The following is a 16,447-nucleotide window of genomic DNA, read 5'->3' on the forward strand; positions in this document are numbered from 1 at the left end:
GGCGGGGCCGGGTGGGACACGCCCATGATCTGCACCTGTGGAGAGAGAGGCGGGGCTTGGATGGGCGGGGCTGGGATTGGGCGGGGCCGGAATTGGGTGGGGCTGTGGGTGTGGGTGGGGCATGACCATTGATTGATTGATTGATTGATTGATTGGGATGGGATCACGGTGTGGGCACGGTCGGGGACTGGCGCTGATCTGGGCCCAGTCCGGGATCAGAACTGGGCCCAGTCCAACCCCCCCGGCAGGGCCTGGGAGCCGCTGCCAGCTCGGAGCCGCCCCCCCCGCCGGCCCTTCCTCACCTCCTCCTCCTGCCTCCTCCTCCTCCGCGGGGGCTCCCGGGGGCTCCCCCTGGCCCTGGCGCTCCTGCAGGAGCCGCTCCAGGCCCAGGCGGCGCCGCGGGCCCAGCACGAAGCTCCGAACCTGCGCCGCCGTTTTGTTGCCCAGCACGGCCGCCACCGCCGGGAAATCGCGGCCGTAGCGGCGCAGGGCTGGGCAGGGGGACAGCGAGTCAGGGACAGGGGGGTTAATGAGGGTCATTAATTAACTAATTAATTAGGGGGGACGCTCACCCTGCACCACCAGCAGCTGCTCATCCGTTGTCCAGCGGGAGCTGAACTTGCTGCTGCACCTGGGGGGTGACTGGAGGTGACTTGGGGGGCACAGGGACACAGCTGGGGCTGCTGTGACACCGTGGGGACACCGTGGGGACACCGGGGGGGGGCACAGCACCCACCTCAGGTGGCCGCAGCCCTCCAGGCCCCCGTCCAGCGCCTGCCTGAGGCCGCTGTTGATCTGCTTGATGCGCTGAACCTGCGGGGATGGGGGGGTCACCCCGGGTTTGGGGGGGTCCCGCGGGTTTGGGGGTCCCTGGGGGGTTGCTGGGTGCTCACCTGGCGTTTCAGGGCCACCAGCTGGCAGTCGAGCTGGCGCAGGGCGCGCGTGCCCAGGTCGGGGTTGGCCGTGACCTCGGCCACGTCCCTCGCGGCTCAGGCGCATCCCACGGGGGGGGCGGCGCCGCTGCCGCGCCGGGGGGTGGTGCCGGTACTGAGGCTCCGCCCTGGGGCGTGGCCCCGCCTTGGGGGGGCATCAGTTCATTAATTATTTGGCTTGTTAATTGGTGAGTTGGTTATGGATGGGGAAACCCTCTGAATGCACCCCCCCCCCCCACTTCCCCTCAGAACTTGGTACGTCCCAGCCCCTCCCAAAGATTCCCCCCAGTTTTGGGGGTCTCACCCCCCTGTTGTTCCCCCTCCATTCCCAAAGATCCCCCAATTCTGGGGGTCTCACCCCCCCCCTGTTGTTTTCAGGGGTTTCCCTCATTCCCAAAGATCCCCCCAATTCTGGGGGTCTCATCCCACCTTTAGAGTTTCTCCCCCCTGCCCCACCTCTCCCCTCTTTATCTTCAAGGATTCACCCCCAATTTTTTGGGGTCTGGCTCCAAATTTCGGGGTTTCCCCATCTCCCCCCCTCGCTCTCCTTCCCTCCCTTTACTGAAAAACAAACCCTGAGTTCTCCTCTCTGCCCACACTGAGCCCCCCCAAACCCCAAACCTCCCAACTCCCCAAACCTCTTTTTTGGGCTCCGCAGGCTCCGCGTCCCCGTCGGGGTGGGCTCGGTGCTCCTCGGTCTCGTCGTTGCTGCAGGGCCGAGGGGAGCGCGAGTTTGGGGGGTTTTGGTGTTCAGGGGGGTTTGGGGGCTCAGGGTGGATGTTGGGGAGGTTCAGGGTTGGTTGTTGGGGTGGTTTTTGGTGTGGTTTTGGGCTCAGGATGGGATTTTGGGGGGTTTGGGGGAGCTCAGGATGAGTTTTGGGGCTCAGGGTGAGATTTGGGGAGGTTCAGGGTTGTTTTTGGGGCTCAGGGTGGGATTTAGGGTTGGTTTTGGGGGTTCAGGGTAGGATTTTAGGGGGTCAGGGTGGGATTTTGGGGTGGGTTAGGGTTAGTTTTGGGGTTTCAGGATGGGATTTTGGGGTGGTTCAGGGCTGGTTTTTGAGGTGGTTTTGGGTTCAGGACGGGATTTTGGGTGGGATGTTGAGGGCTCTAGGGTTGTTTTTTGGGGCTCAGGGTGGGATTTAGGGTTGGTTTTGGGGGTTCAGGGTGGTATTTAGGGCTGGTTTTTGGGGTTCAGGGTGGTATTTAGGGTTGGTTTTGGGGCTCAGGGCAGGATTTGGGGTCCCAGACCTGTCGTCGCGGTCGGCGCCGCCCCAGCAGCCGCCGCGCCTGCCGGTCCCTGACGCTCGTGCGGGTTCGGGTTTCTTCCAGGAGTAATAGTACTTGACCAGGCTGGGGATCAGCTTGTCGGGGAGCTGGGGGGAAGGGGCAGGTTGGGGTCACTTAGGCAGTTTTTTGGGGCAGGTTTAGGGCAGTTTTGGGGCGGTTTTGGGGCTCCCACCATCTGCTGGATGCGCGAGAAGCTCTTGCCGTGGAAGCTGAACGCCTGCTCGAACAGAACCTTGTCCTCCACCGTCCACTCGTCTGGGAAGGGCGTGAAGTTGGCCAGGTCGGCCAAGGACTTCTCCACGTCGTGTTTGTGCCACAGCAGCATCCCCAGAGCCTGGGGAGGGGGCGCGGGGGGGTCAGGAGGGAATTTGGGGGCGCCCGGGGGGGGTTGGGGGGTCTGGGGAGCCGGTACCTGCTCGATGTTGTAGCCGTGCTTGTCCTTGGCCATGGCAATGTACCTGTCCACTGGGGGAGGGGGGAAACGGGGGTTGGGGGTAAATGGGGGTCTGGGGGGGTTTGGGGGGTTAAGGGGAGCCCCCCACCCCAGGAAGGGACACCCCACAGCCGCGGGGGGCTCACGTTTGGCGTCGGACACGCAGTGGTTGGGGGCCCACACCAGCATCCCCTTCAGCTCCTTGTTGCTGTAGCGGGCGGGGCTCTCTGGGGGGGCACAGGGGGGGTCACACGGGGAGGGGGGGACACCCCCAGACCCCCCGGACCCCCTCCCCACCCCGCCGTACCTGGTTTGCAGTCGGGAATCACCGCCTGGTAGTCGGCCCCCACCCGGATCATGCTGTCTGCGGGCGGGGAGGGGCGCGGGGGGGGGCCGGGGGTTACCGGGGGGGGTCCGCACCGCCCCCCCCACCCCCCCCGGGGGGCTCCGAGCTGAGGAGGGGGCGCGGCCAAGCCCCCTCCCCGCCCCGCGGACAAAGCTGCGGCCGCGCACACGCGGGCGGCCGGGGACAATGGGGACGGGGCTTTGTTCCCCCCCTGTCCCCGTGTGCGCCCCCCCACCCTCACAGACCCCGCGGGGGGGGCCGGGGGTGACCCGAGCCTTGTTCCCCCCCACAATAAACACGTGGGGCCAACGCGGCGTCCCCGGCCCGGCGCGGGTTTGGGGAGGGGGCGCACATGGGGGGTGGGCTGGGGGCGCACGCAGGTGCGGGGTTAAATTTTGGTTTTTTTTGGGGGTTTTTTTTTTGGGGGGGGGGGGGTCACTCACCGTGGGCGTGCTCGTCCTCGCTGGTCTCGTCCTCGGAATGGGGGGGCCCCGCGGCGCCCCCCGCCTTGGCGCGGCTGCGGGACAGGATCCCCGAGGGCTTCTCCATCACCGCCGGCATCGCCGGCAACGGGAGGGGACGGGAGGGGAGGGGGCGGCGCGGGGAACCCCCCGGACCCCCCCTCAAACCCCGCGGGGGAGGGGCTCGGCCCCCGCCAAACTTTAACCCGAGCGCGGCGCTTTTTGGGGAGGGGGCGTGGGAATGCGGGGAGGGTCGGGGAGGACGCGCCGAGGGTCCCTCCCTCCCTCACTCCCCCCCCTCAATTAAAGGCGGAGCAGCCCCGGAGCGGGGGCCGGGTTTGGGGAGGGGTCGCGGCCGTGCCGGGGGTCCCGGCCCGCACAAAGCTCCGCCGCCGCCTCCCGGTGCCGAAGTAGTTCCAGCGCCCGCGGCCTCAGCACGGCCCCGCCGCCCCCCGTGTCCCTCCGCGGGACCGGGCCGGGAAACGGCGACAAAGCGGGGACGGGGGGGGCTGCGGGAAAGGGGGGCAGCTCTGGGAGAGGGGTCTGTCCTCATTGGGGCTGGGGTCTGTCCCTGTGTGGGGCTGGGGTCTGTCCCCGGTATGGGGCTGGGGTCTGTCACCCGTGTGGGGCTGGGGTTTGTCCTGTGTGGGGCTGGGGTCTGTCTCTGTGGGCCATGGGGTAGGTTTGTGGGGTGGGCTCAGGGCTGTGGGGCAGGCTGAGGGCAAAATGGAGTCTGTCAGTCCATACTGGGGGCTGTGGGGTTGTACCCGGATCTGTGGGGCTGTACCGGGCTCTGTGGGGTTGTACCGGGGTCTCTTGTGCCGGTTTAGGGCCGTACCGGGATCTGTGGGGCCGTACCGGGCTCTCCTGTGCCCGTTTAGGGCCGCACCGGGATCTCTTGTGCCGGTTTAGGGCCGTACCGGGCTCTGTGGGGTTGTACCGGGCGCTCCTGTGCGGGTTTAGGGCCGTACCGGGCTCTGTGGGGTTGTACCGGGCTCTCTTGTGCCGGTTTAGGGCCGTACCGGGATCTGTGGGGTTGTACCGGGCTCTCTTGTGCCGGTTTAGGGCCGTACCGGGATCTTTTCCACCCCCGACCCCATAATGGCGGCCCCACTCCCCTCAGCGCACTGGGCGTGGCCTCCCGCGCTCCCGCCCCCTCCGCTCTCAGCCAATCAGCGCCCAGCCGCCTTCGCGCCCCGCGCCGCCGCCACGCGCCCTTCCCGCTCCCCTTTCGCGCACGCGCAGCAGCCCCGCCCACGCCACAGCCGCCTCTGCCCCGCCCCTTCCCCTCCGCGCCTGCGCATTGGCCGCCGGCCGCGGGCTCGCGCGCTTCGCGCTCCGCCCCCCTCCCGCCCCCCCCCGTATAAATAGCGCGCCCCCCTCGCGCGCCCCCTCAGACCCCCCGCGCCCCCCGCGCCGTGAGGAGCCGCCGCCGCCGCCATTATGGGGGTGAGCGGGGCCGCGCCGCGCCCGGGGGGGCTCGGCCTGAGGGGAAGGAGGGCGGGGGTGGGGCCTGCGAGGAGCCGGTGAGCGGATTTGGGGCCGCCTGAACGGGTGGGGGGTCGGCGCGAGAGGATACGGGAGTTCTGCCGGGGAATCTGGGGTGGTCTGAGAGGGTGGGGGGACTCCGCGAGGCCTTGCGGGGGTTCTGTGAGGGCGTTTGGGACCGTCTCAGAGGATGGGGAGGCTCTTTGGGGTGGGTTTGGGGCTCTGTGAGTGAACTGGGGGCTCCTGTGTGGAGATTTGGGACTTTCCGTGAGGTTTTGGGGTTGTCTGAGGTCCTTTGGAGCTCTTCGGAGGATGCTCGTGGCTCTGCGATGCTGCTGGGGGGAAATTCGGGATCTTTATGGATTATCTCCGGCTGTTGGGGCTTCTGTGAGGGTTTCAGAACCTTCTGAGAGGATTTGAGGTTCCCACAGCAGAATGTGGGATCTTCTGTGAGGGTTTGAGGCTCCCTGAGTGGATTTGGGGCAATTTTGGGCAATTTGGGGGTCTCGGGGCTGTGTAGAGGGGATTTGGGGGGGATTTGGGGCTGTGCTCCCCCAGACCCCTCACACAATGTCCCCTCCATCCATCACCCCCAACTGCTGGAAATGCCCGTGTTCTCCCCCAAAAATGACCCTGAAGTGGAGATTGGAGCATCCTCATCCCAGCCAGCAGCAGGTGGCAGCTGCTCCAGCTCCCCAAAAACACCTGAATTCCCCCCAAAACCGCCTGAATTCCCCCAAAAACACCTGAATTCCCCCCAAACCCACTGCCAGATGTGTTTTTGAGGGTCACTCACCCTTGTCCCTGCTGCCTTTCCTGTCAAATCTTCGGTTTTGGGCTCATTTTCACTCAGTTTTGGTGGAGCTGAAGCTCAGGAATGCAAGGACTGGGATCCCAGCAGGATCCTTCATTTTGGGGGACATCACCCTGATTTTTAGTGCCAAACCCCTCCAGATTGGGGAGAACCCCTCCAAAGTGACGATTTCTTGTGGCTGCTCCTTGTCCCACCTCAAACTCCCAAGGTTTTGGGGCTAAAATTTAACATTGATTTTATCCCCGAAGGTTTTGGGGCAGCTCCCGGTCCTCAAATCAACCCCCACTGACAATTTGGTGATTGTTAATTATTTTGGGGCAGAACTTTGGGATTGCAGTTTTGTCACCGGTGGGAACGGCTGGGATTTGGTGTGGATTCCTGGATTAGGTCCCAGTTCCCAGTTCAGTCCCAGTTCAGGTCCCAGTTCCCAGTCTGGTCCCAGTTTGGGTGCCAATTCCCACTTCAGTCCCAGTTCCCAGTTAATTCCCAGTTCATTCCCAGTTTGGGTCCCAGTTCCCAGTCTGGTCCCAGTTTGGGTCCCAGTTCCCAGTCTGGTCCCAGTTTGGGTCCCAGTTCTCAGTCTGGTCCCAGTTTGGCTGCCAGTTCCCAGTTCCCAGTTCAGTTCCAGTTTGGGTACCAATTCCCAGTTCAGTCCCAGTTCCCAGTTGGGTCCCAGTTTGGGTACCAATTCCCAGTTTGTTCCCAGTTCAATCCCAGTTTGGGTGCCAGTTCCCAGACCGTTCCCAGTTCAGTTCCAGTTCCCAGTCCATTCCCAGTCCAGTTCTCAGTCCGTTCCCAGGTTGGTCCCAGTCCGTTCCCAGTCCATTCCCAGTTCCCACTCCCAGTTCCCAGTTTGGTCCCAGTCCGTTCCCAGTTTGGTCCCAGTTCAGTCCCAGTTCCCAGTCCCCAGTCCATTCCCAGTTCCCAGTCCAGTTCCCAGTTTGGTCCCAGTCCGTTCCCAGGTTGGTCCCAGTCCGTTCCCAGTCCGTTCCCAGTTTGGTCCCAGTCCGTTCCCGGTCCGTTCCCAGGTTGGTCCCAGTCCATTCCCAGTTTGTTCCCAGTCCATTCCCAGTCCCCACCTGTCCGCGCTCTCTCCGCAGAGGAAATCCAGCCGGGCCAAGGAGAAGAAGCAGCGGCGGCTGGAGGAGCGCGCGGCCATGGCGGCCGTGTGTGCGCGCGTGGCGGCCGCCAACAGCGTGAGTGGGGCTGGGAACGGAACCAGAACCGGGACTGGGGGGGCAGAACCGGAACCAGAACCGGGACTGGGGGGGAACAGAACCGGAACCAGAACCGGGACTGGGGGGGAACAGAACCGGAACCAGAACCGGAACCGGGGGGGAACAGAACCGGAACCAGAACCGGAGCCCCCCCCAAGCCGCGGCCGCTCTTTGGTCTCTTCCAGCTCCAGGATCCCCTCGAGGCCTTCCCGGTGTTCAAAAAGTACGACAGGAACGGGTGAGAGTCCCTGGGGTGTCCTCAAAGTGTCCCTGGGGTGTCCCCAGGGTGTCCTCAAAGTGTCCCTGGGGTGTCCCCAGAGTGTTCCTGGGGTTCCCAAGGCCGTTCCAAGTGTCCCCAGTGTCACCAGGGCTGCTCTGGGTGTCCCCAGAGTGTTCTCAGTGTCCCCCAGGACATTCCTGGTGTCCCCCAGGGTCATCCCTGGTGTCCCCAGTGCCATTCCCGGTACCTGTGCCCCATTCCCAGTGTCCCCCAGGGCTGTTCCCAGTGTCACCCGGTGTCCCCCTGTCTGTCCCACAGCCTGAACGTGTCCATCGAGTGTCGCCGCGTGTCCGGCCTGGAGCCGTCCACCCTGGACTGGGCCTTCGAGCTGACCAAGGCCAACATGCAGACCCTGTGAGTGTCCCTGTGCCCTGTCCCTGTCCTTGTCCCCATCCCTGTCCCCTGGCCAAGGCCAACATGCAGACCCTGTGAGTGTCCCTGTCCTTGTCCCCATCCCTGTCCCCTGACCAAGGCCCTGTGAGTGTCCCTGTCCTTGTCCCCATCCCTGTCCCCTGACCAAGGCCAACATGCAGACCCTGTGAGTGTCCCTGTCCCTGTCCTTGTCCCCATCCCTGTCCCCTGACCAAGGCCAACATGCAGACCCTGTGAGTGTCCCTGTCCCTGTCCTTGTCCCCATCCCTGTCCCCTGACCAAGGCCAACATGCAGACCCTGTGAGTGTCCCTGTGCCCTGTCCCTGTCCTTGTCCCATCCCCCTGTCCCACCTTGCTCCCCAAATCCCAGCAGGTTTTGTTTCCACCCCTCAGACCCCCTTGGACTCACCCCAAACCCCATTTTACTGACCCCAGTCCCCATTCCCACCTCCAAAACCCCATTTTACTCACCCCAGACCCCCATTCGCACCCCCCAATTCCCATTTCCCACCCCCCAAACCCCTTGCACTCACCCCAGCCCCCGTGTGCAGCCCCCCAAGCCCAGCTGTGCCCCTCCCAGGTACGAGCAGAGCGAGTGGGGCTGGAAGGAGCGCGAGAAGCGCGAGGAGCTGCGGGACGAGCGCGCCTGGTACCTGCTGGCCCGCGAGCCCGGCGGCCCCGTGGCCTTCTCCCACTTCCGCTTCGACGTGGAGTGCGGGGACGAGGTCCTGTACTGGTGAGCGGGGCTCTGGGCTGGAATGTGCCCAGGTTGGGGCTGCTCAGGGCTGTGAGAGCATCCCTGGGCTCTGCCCGCAGCTACGAGGTGCAGCTGGAGAGCAGAGTGAGGCGGAGAGGGCTGGGCAAGTTCCTGCTGCAGATCCTGCAGCTCGTGGCCAACAGGTGAGGTGGGGGGAGTTTGGGGGGGGATTCAGGGAGGTTTGGAGGGGATTCAGGGGTTTGGGGGGCACTCAGGGGGTTTGGAGGGGGATACAAGGGGGGTTTGGGGGGATATTGGGGGGTTTGAGGGGGAAATTGAGGGAATTTTGGGGTGGATTTCAGGGGATTTTGGGGAAACAAGGGGGGTTTAGGGGGGGATGGGAGGGGTTTAGGGGCACAACCAGCTTGTGTTGAGGGAAATGGGGCAGTTTTGGGGTGAAACCAGGGAAGTTTTGGGGTGAACTGGCTCAGGTTTTGGGTTAACCCGGGTCAGGTTTGGGTTAACCCGGGGCAGTTTGGGTGCAGCCCCCTCCCCTGTAACCCCTCCCTCCCGGCCCTGGCAGCACGCAGATGAAGAAGGTGATGCTCACCGTGTTCAAACACAACCACGGCGCGCTGCACTTCTTCCGGGAGGCGCTGCAGTGAGTGACGGGGATGGGGACAGCGGGGGACAGTGGGGCCGAGTGACATTGGTGACATTGAAGGGGGGTCAGGTTGACACTAGGGGGGGTCAGGATGACATTGGGAGGGGTCGAGGTGGCACTGGGGGTGGTCAGGGTGACATTGGGAGGGTCAGGGTGACACTGGGAAGGGTCAGGGTGACATTGAAGGGAGTCATGGTGACGTTGGAAAGGGTCACAGTGACATTGGGGAGGTCAAGGCGAATGAGGAGCATTTGGGGCACACCCGGGGGGTGGCAGTGACCCCGTGTGTCCCCCCCATGTCCCCCCAGGTTCGAGGTGGACCCCACGTCCCCCAGCGTGTCCGGCTGCTGCGGGGACGATTCCTCCTACGAGATCCTGAGCCGCAGCACTCGCTTCGGGGAGCCCCATCCCGGGGGCGGCCCCTGCGTCGGCTGCTGCCACTGAGCCCCCCCAAACCCCCGGCCCGGCCCGGTGGGACCCCCTGGACTGGTGACAAAAGCCCCCCCTTCCCCCCCACGCCAATTGTGGCTGGGGTTTGGGGGCTGGAAGGGGATTTTTGCGTTGGTTTTTTTGGGTTTTTTTTCTTTGGTTTTTTTTCAGCGGGTTTTGTTTGTACGTGATAAATAAATAATGAGGAAACTTTAATTGAGGCTGGTGGTGCTGATGGGCGGGGCTATGCTAATGAGGGGGTGTGGTCTAGTGACAAATTGTAACGAAGGGGCGTGGTTTGCTCACAGTGGGCGTGACCGGAAATGGGGGGTCCCGACAGCGGCGACGTCAGTACGCGCCGGAAGTGACGTCAGAGAGCGCAGCCGCCGCCATGCCGCCCGTTGCCCTCATCGCCCGCTCCCTCCTGCGCTCCGCGGCCCGGCCCGGCCCGGCCCCGCGCGGCCTCAAGTCGGGGCCTCCGCAGAGCCCCGTGGGGCTCGGGGTGAGCTCGGGGGGCGCCGGGGCGGCGGCGCGGGGTGACCTTGGCGGGGTCCGGGGGTGACGGGCGGCACTAACGGCGCTGTGCCCGCAGGAATCCGTCGTGGGCTTCGTCGCCCTGTTCTTCTCTTGCCTCGGCCCCGCCGCCTGGGTGCTCGGGCACCTCAACGACTACAAGGCACGGGAGGAGTGAACCGGGCGTGCCCCACCGGGACCAGCCGCTCCGCGACCCCCGCTCAGCACCGGGACCAGCCGCCGGGACCACCGGGAGCGCCGCTCCCCGCGCCCATGGGACCCTCCCCGTTCTCCCCAGCCCAATAAAGTTCGCGGTTCTGCCTCTGCCGTTCTCTGTTGGGTCCCGCCGTACCGGAACCGGGTTGTGACGTCACCTGATGGCGTCACGGGGGAAAGGCGCCGTTAACGGGGGAGGGCCGCTAAGGGCTGGGCTTGTTGCTGAGGGCGAGTCCAGAATGCCCGAATTTCTCTGGGGCAGCATCAGCGCTATGGGCGGGGCGTGTTGTCACCGTTACCGGGGGTCCCTGGGCCGGGGTCGGTACCGGGGGTCGGAGCGTCAATTCCCGCTCCGAATTTGGGGGCGGGGTCTCGTTTCCAAACCATTCTCAGGGCCGGGGCCGCTTCGTTCCCGCGATTCCCGAGCGGCGGAGTCGTTGCTATGGGCGGGACCTGTTGCTATGGGCGGGACCTGTTGCTATGGGCGTGACCACAGCACTGGTCCCCTCCCGGAAGTGCCGCCGGTTCAGTTCCGGTTTCAGCGGCACTTCCGGCGGAAGGGACGTGGCAGTGACGTCAGCGCGGCCGGAGAGTCCCGGTGGCGGAGTCCGGCCCGGCCCGGCCCGAGGTGAGGGGCGAGGGGGCCGCGATTACCCCCGGGACCCCTCCGGGACCCTCCCCTCGGCCCGGCCGGGAGCTCCCGGGGTCCCGGTGTGTGGGGGGGATCGCGGGGGCTCTGGGCGTCCCGGTGTGCGGGGTTCTCGGTGTCCCGGGGCTCGGTGGGGTCCCGGTGCTTGGGAGTCCCGGTGTGGGGGGATCGCGGGGTCCCGGTTCTCGAGGTCCCGGTGTGCGGGGTCCCGGTGCTGTGGCTCGGCGGTCCCGGTGTTGGGGTCCCGGTGCTGTGGCTCGGCGTTCCTGGTGCTCGCTCAGGGGGTCTCGGTGCTGTGGCTCGGCGGTCCCGGTATTGGGGATCTGGGGGGTCCCGGTGTTGTTCTCGGGGGTCCCGGTGTGTGTCTCGGTGTCCCGGTGTTGGGGTCCCGGTGCCGTGTCTCGGTGTCCCGGTCCCCCGCTGACCCCGGCGCGCTCCCGCAGCCGCAGGCGATGAGCCCCGATGCAGACGCGCCGCCGGCTCGGCCTTAGGCAGCGGGAACCGGGCGTGTACCTGGGGCCCCCCCAGACTCAGGCCGTGCCCCCCCCGGAACCCCCGCCCGCTGACGTCATGTCGTGTCGCGACAGGACCCAGGAGTTTCTCTTCGCCTGCAAATCGCTGCAGGGCCGGCAGGTGCGGGGGGGGGGGGGCGCAGACCCCGACCCCAAATTCCCCCGACCCCAAATCCCCCCCGACCCCAAATCCCCCCTGACCCCAAATCCCCCCCGACCCCAAATCCCCCCCGACCCCAAATCCCCCCGACCCCAAATCCCCCCTGACCCCAAATCCCCCCCGACCCCAAATCCCCCCCGACCCCAAATCCCCCCTGACCCCAAATCCCCCCGACCCCAAATCCCCCCCGACCCCAAATCCCCCCTGACCCCGGGGGTCCCCCCACGTTCCCCGCTCTGGGGGTCCCCCAATCTCCCCCCGACCCTCTCACCCCCCCTCGCCCCCTCCTCAGGCGGGGGTCTCCCCTGACGCCCCCTCTCCCCTCCCCAGGATGGGGGGCTCCAGCCCGGCAGAGCCGCCCCCGGCCCCGGGCGGCAGCGCAGCGAGTTCAGCCTCATGGCCAAGTGAGGAGGGGGCTCGGGGGGTCCTGGGGTCACCACAAATGGGGGTTGGGGTCTGCAGGGGAGGGGGTGTAAAGATTGGGGCGTACAAGAGAGGGGGAGCCCAAAGAAACAGTGGGGAGGGGGTGCAGGGTGCTCAGGTGGGACAGGATCGGGTCGGGGGCTGCAGGAATTGGGGTGGGGGGCTCCAGGGGTGGGGAGGTCCCCAGGAATTGGGGTTGGGGGTCCCCAAGGGTGGGGGGGCTCACAGGGTTTGGGGTTCTCAGGTGTGGGGGGAGTGTCCAGGAATTTGGGGTTGGGGGTCCCCAGGGGTGGGGAGGTCCCCAGGAATTGGGGGTGGGGGTCCCCAGGATTTGGGGTTTGGGATCCCCAGGGGTGGGGAGGTCCCCAGGAATTGGGGGTGGGGGTCCCCAGGTGTGGGGGGGTCTCCAAGCCCCCCATCCCTGACACCCCCACCCCTCCCAGGCGCATCGGGAAGGACCTGAGCAACACCTTTGCCAAGCTGGAAAAGCTGACCATCCGTGAGTGGGGGTGTGGGGGGTCCTGGGGGGATTGGGGGGTCCCGGGGGGGTCCTGGGGGGGTCTCTGGGGGGTCCTGAGGGAATTTTGGGGGTCTCTGGGGGGTCTCCGGGCTCTCCCTGACCTCCCCCCGCAGTGGCCAAGCGCAAATCCCTGTTTGACGACAAATCCGTGGAGATCGAGGAGCTCACCTACATCATCAAACAGGTGAATTGGGGAGGGGTCACCGACCCCCAGCGCGGGTTTGGGGGGGTCAGGGGCCGTGCCTGGGACCCCCCTGACCCCGTGTCCCCCTCCCCAGGACATCAGCAGCCTCAACAAGCAGATTGCCCAACTGCAGGAGCTGGTGCGGGCGCGGGGGGGCCCGGCCGGGCGCCACCTCCAGAGCCACTCCAACAGCGTGGTGGTGTCCCTGCAGGTGGGGACACTGTGGGGGGACACTGTGGGGGGGTCCTGCCCCTCCCCCTGCCCCTCCCCCACCCCCCTGACCCCTCCCCCCAATTCCCTCCCCAGTCCAAACTGGCCTCGATGTCCAACGACTTCAAATCGGTGCTGGAGGTGCGGACAGAGGTGAGCGCTGGGGCTTTGCCTTTTGTTTTGCTTTATTTTCATTTTTACTTCTTTTTTATTTTATTTTTTTTGTTTTTCTACTTTGTCTGGTTCCGTTTTTACATTTCCCTTTTTACACTTTTTTTCATTTTATTTGTTGTTCTTTTTACCACATATTTTCCTTGTTATCTCTTTCCTCTTTCCTCATTGTCTGCTTTTCCTAATTTTCCTTTTTCCCCACTTTTCCTTTTCTTACATTTCTGCTGTTTGTCTTCTTTCTCTTTCCTTTTCCAATTCTGTTTTCTTTCTTACTCCACATTTTGCTGATTTTCTCCTCATTTCCCCTCCTCTTCCCCTCATTTCCCCCTTTCATTCCTCTTTCTCCCCCACATTTTTTCCTCATTCTTCCCCTTTTCCTGCCCTGTTTTTCATTCCCTTTTCTCCCCATTTTCCCTTTTCTCCCCATTTTCCCTTTTCTCCCCATTTTCCCTTTTCTCCCCATTTTCCCTTTTTGTCTCTCCCCAGAACCTGAAGCAGCAGCGGAGCCGTCGGGAGCAATTCTCCCGAGCCCCCGTGTCTGCCCTGGCTGCCAACAACCTGGGTGAGGGAATTTGGGGTGGGAAAAGGGGGATTTGAGGTGGGAGAAGGGGAGTTTGGGGTGGGAGAAGGGGGGTTTCAGGTGCACAGAGGGGAATTTGGGGTGGGAGAAAGGGGAGTTTTGGGTGGGAAAAGGGGGATTTGGGGTGGGAAAAGAGGAAATTTGGGGTGGGAAAATTGGGGTTTGGGGTGGGAAAAGGAGTATTTCAAGTGCACAAAGAGGAATTTTGGGTAGGAAAAAGGGAATTTCAGGTGGGAGAAGGAGGATTTCAGGTGCACAAAGAGGAATTTGGGTGGGAGAAGGGGAATTTCAGGTGCACAGAGTGGAATTTTGGGTGGGAAATGGGGGATTTGGGGTGGGAGAAGGGAGTTTGGGGTGGGAGAAGAGAATTTGAGATAAGAAAAGGGAATTTGGGGTGGGAGAAGGGGGGGCTTGGGTGGGAAAAGGGGAATTTCAGGTGCACAAAGAGGATTTGGGGTAGAAAAAGGGGGATTTTGGGTGGGAAAAGGAGGATTTGGGTGGGAAAAGGAGGATTCCAGGTGCACAAAGAACAATTTTGAGTAGGAAAAGGAGGATTTCAGGTGCACAAACAGCAATTTTGGGTAGGAAAAGGAGAATTTCAGGTGCACAAAGAGGATTTCAGGTGGGAAAAGGAGCATTCCAGCTGCACAAAGATCAATTTTGTTGCCCCCCACCCCCAGGCTCCCCGGCCGTGCTCCAGGACGAGCCCCCGCGCTCCGGGGCCGTGGCCATCGACATGGACAGCAGGACGAGCCAGCAGCTGCAGCTGCTGGATGAGCAGGTTTGGATCCTGAACCCCCCCCAAAAAAGGGGATTTAGGGGGCATTTGGGGCTCCCCCAGCCCAGCCCTGGCCTCCCCCCAGGACTCCTACATCCAGAGCCGGGCTGACACCATGCAGAACATCGAGTCCACCATCGTGGAGCTGGGCTCCATCTTCCAGCAGCTGGCTCACATGGTCAAGGAGCAGGAGGAGACCATCCAGAGGTGCCCCCAGTGCCCCCATTTCCCTCCCTGAGCCCCCTTTTCCTCCTCCCTTCCCTCCCTCTCCTTTCCCCACTTGCTGTTTCACCTCCCCCTTTTTTTCCTTTTTTTTTCTCCTGAATTTTTTTTTTTTTTCCTCTCTAATTTTACATTTCCTGGCTTCTCATTTTTCCCTTTCCTCCCTGTTTCTTTACCCCCCTCATTTCCCATTTTCTTTTCGTTTTCTTCCTCTTCCCCTCCATTGTTCTCCTTCTTTCCCCAATTTTCTTTTCCTTTTATCCCATTTCTCCCCTATTTTACTCCGTCTTCCCCCCAATTTTCCCTTTTTTCTCCTGCCATTTTTCCCCTATTTCCCCCCCATATTTTCCACTCTTTCCCCCAACTTCTCCTCTCTTCCCACCCAATTTTCCCCCCTCTCCCCCCCATTCCCCTGTTCCTGACCCCGTTTCCCCCCATTTTTCCTCTCTCCCCCATTTCCCCATTCCTGACCCATTTCCCCCCCATTTCCCATTCCCTGACCCCATTTCCCCATTTCCCTCCCCATTCCCTGACCCCATTTCCTGACCCATTTCCCCATTTCCTGATCCTATTTCCTGACTCCATTTCCCATTTTCCCATTTCCCATTTTCCCATTTCCTGACCCCATTTCCCCCCCATTTCCCTCCCCATTTCCCATTTCCTGCCCCCATTTCTGATCCCATTTCCCATTCCCTGACCCTGTTTCCCCCGTGTTCCTGATCCCATTTCCCATTTCTGACCCCATTTCCCATTTCCTGACCCTATTCCCCCCATTTTCCCCTTTCTCCCCCATTTCCCATTTCCCATTTTCTGACCCCATTTCCCATTTCCTGACCCCATTTCCCCCCCAGGATCGACTCCAGCGTGGAGGACGCTCAGCTCAACGTGGAGGCGGCGCACGGGGAGATCCTCAAATATTTCCAGTCCGTCACCTCCAACCGCTGGCTCATGGTCAAGATCTTCCTCATCCTCATCGTCTTCTTCATCGTCTTCGTCGTCTTCCTGGCCTGAGGCTGCTCCTGCCCCTCCCTCAGCTCGGACTCAGCCCTGTGGGCTCGGACACGGACACGGGGGGGGTCCCCAAAACCCCCCAGGACCCCCCCAGGACCCTCCTCTCCTTTTTCCCCTTCCTGGGGGTCTCTGGGACCTTTGCTGGGGGTTGGGAATCCTGGGAATGCTGTGGGACCCCTCCCCATGGACCATGGGACCCCCCAGAAATGGGGTTGGGGACCCCCAGGATGGCTGGGACCCCCAAAAAGGGGTTGGGGGGACCCCAGTGGTGACCCCGGGGAATCTGGGGGGATCCTCGACCCCCCCCTGGGGATGGAGACCCCAAGGAAAGCTGTGAGACCCCCAGGGTGGGGGGTCTGTGAACCCCATGAACCTTGGGAGGGTGCAGGACCCCCAGAAAGCCCCGGGCCCCCCAAAAACGGGGCTTGGGGGGGGTGGAGCTCGTTAAAAACGGTCTGGGGGGGCTGTGGGACCCCTCGGGGTTTCAGTGCCCAATTAAAGCCTTGGGCCCCCAAAAGGGGGGCTGGGGACCCCATTAAAGCCATTGGGGTCCCTCTGGGGGGTGCAGCCCCCCAAAAGGGGCCTGAGGACCCCAATAAAACAAGGGGGGGCTGCAGGACCCCCTTGGGAACAGGAGCACCCCCCTCCATCAAAGCCTTGGGACCGCAGGGGGGGGTCTGGGAATGCCCTGGACCCTGCAGGGAGCCTTTGGGGCGGCTGCAGCCCCCCCTGAACCCCTCGGGCCCCCCAATAAACCCCTGGGCCCCCCCGAACCCCGCGTTGTGATTTTTTGTGGTTTTTTTGTTTTTTTTCGTCCCGGGCCGGGACTCGAACCCGCGGCCTCGGGAGCGCCGGGGGGGGGTGGGGGTGGGTGTTGG

At 63.4% G+C, this 16,447-nt stretch overlaps 3 protein-coding genes across 3 annotated transcripts; 2 read left to right on the plus strand and 1 right to left on the minus strand.

Moving 5' to 3' along the window:
• Window positions 1-163: 163 nt before the first annotated feature.
• On the minus strand, window positions 164-3,896 carry RCOR2 (REST corepressor 2). The gene is given in 12 exon segments (XM_033083493.1): window positions 164-198; window positions 303-491; window positions 573-813; window positions 894-980; window positions 982-1,077; window positions 1,571-1,640; window positions 2,181-2,305; window positions 2,392-2,553; window positions 2,632-2,684; window positions 2,799-2,879; window positions 2,960-3,016; window positions 3,442-3,896. Coding segments are annotated over 12 exon segments (1,314 nt in total). The 5' UTR covers window positions 3,560-3,896.
• A 971-nt stretch (window positions 3,897-4,867) lies between these two features.
• Window positions 4,868-10,260, plus strand: NAA40 (N-alpha-acetyltransferase 40, NatD catalytic subunit). The gene is made up of 9 exons (XM_033083535.1): window positions 4,868-4,908; window positions 6,862-6,957; window positions 7,164-7,216; window positions 7,517-7,612; window positions 8,211-8,366; window positions 8,447-8,530; window positions 8,911-8,988; window positions 9,300-9,922; window positions 10,013-10,260. Exons 1-8 carry the CDS (start codon window positions 4,903-4,905, stop codon window positions 9,433-9,435), a joined length of 705 nt encoding a protein of 234 aa, XP_032939426.1. The 5' UTR covers window positions 4,868-4,902; the 3' UTR covers window positions 9,436-9,922; window positions 10,013-10,260.
• A 422-nt stretch (window positions 10,261-10,682) lies between these two features.
• Window positions 10,683-16,342, plus strand: STX5 (syntaxin 5). The gene is made up of 11 exons (XM_033083534.1): window positions 10,683-10,777; window positions 11,242-11,431; window positions 11,801-11,874; window positions 12,337-12,392; window positions 12,527-12,597; window positions 12,692-12,808; window positions 12,904-12,960; window positions 13,465-13,540; window positions 14,239-14,339; window positions 14,422-14,543; window positions 15,410-16,342. Exons 2-11 carry the CDS (start codon window positions 11,261-11,263, stop codon window positions 15,567-15,569), a joined length of 1,005 nt encoding a protein of 334 aa, XP_032939425.1. The 5' UTR covers window positions 10,683-10,777; window positions 11,242-11,260; the 3' UTR covers window positions 15,570-16,342.
• Window positions 16,343-16,447: the final 105 nt, after the last annotated feature.

The sequence above is a fragment of the Catharus ustulatus genome, chromosome 32 (genome assembly GCF_009819885.2).
Source record: "Catharus ustulatus isolate bCatUst1 chromosome 32, bCatUst1.pri.v2, whole genome shotgun sequence".
NCBI classification, from domain to species: Eukaryota; Metazoa; Chordata; class Aves; order Passeriformes; family Turdidae; genus Catharus; species Catharus ustulatus.

What these genes read in the sequence shown, in the direction of transcription:
- NAA40 (XM_033083535.1), top strand. An exon ending in AAAAAGTACGACAGGAACGG is followed by an intron (nt 7,217 to 7,516) that starts GTGAGAGTCCCT and finishes TCTGTCCCACAG; the next exon opens with CCTGAACGTGTCCATCGAGT. An exon ending in GGGGACGAGGTCCTGTACTG is followed by an intron (nt 8,367 to 8,446) that starts GTGAGCGGGGCT and finishes CTCTGCCCGCAG; the next exon opens with CTACGAGGTGCAGCTGGAGA.
- STX5 (XM_033083534.1), top strand. Translation starts at nt 11,261, where the DNA reads ATGCAGACGCGCCGCCGGCTCGGCCTTAGGCAGCGGGAACCGGGCGTG. An exon ending in GAGTTCAGCCTCATGGCCAA is followed by an intron (nt 11,875 to 12,336) that starts GTGAGGAGGGGG and finishes CACCCCTCCCAG; the next exon opens with GCGCATCGGGAAGGACCTGA. An exon ending in GCGTGGTGGTGTCCCTGCAG is followed by an intron (nt 12,809 to 12,903) that starts GTGGGGACACTG and finishes TTCCCTCCCCAG; the next exon opens with TCCAAACTGGCCTCGATGTC.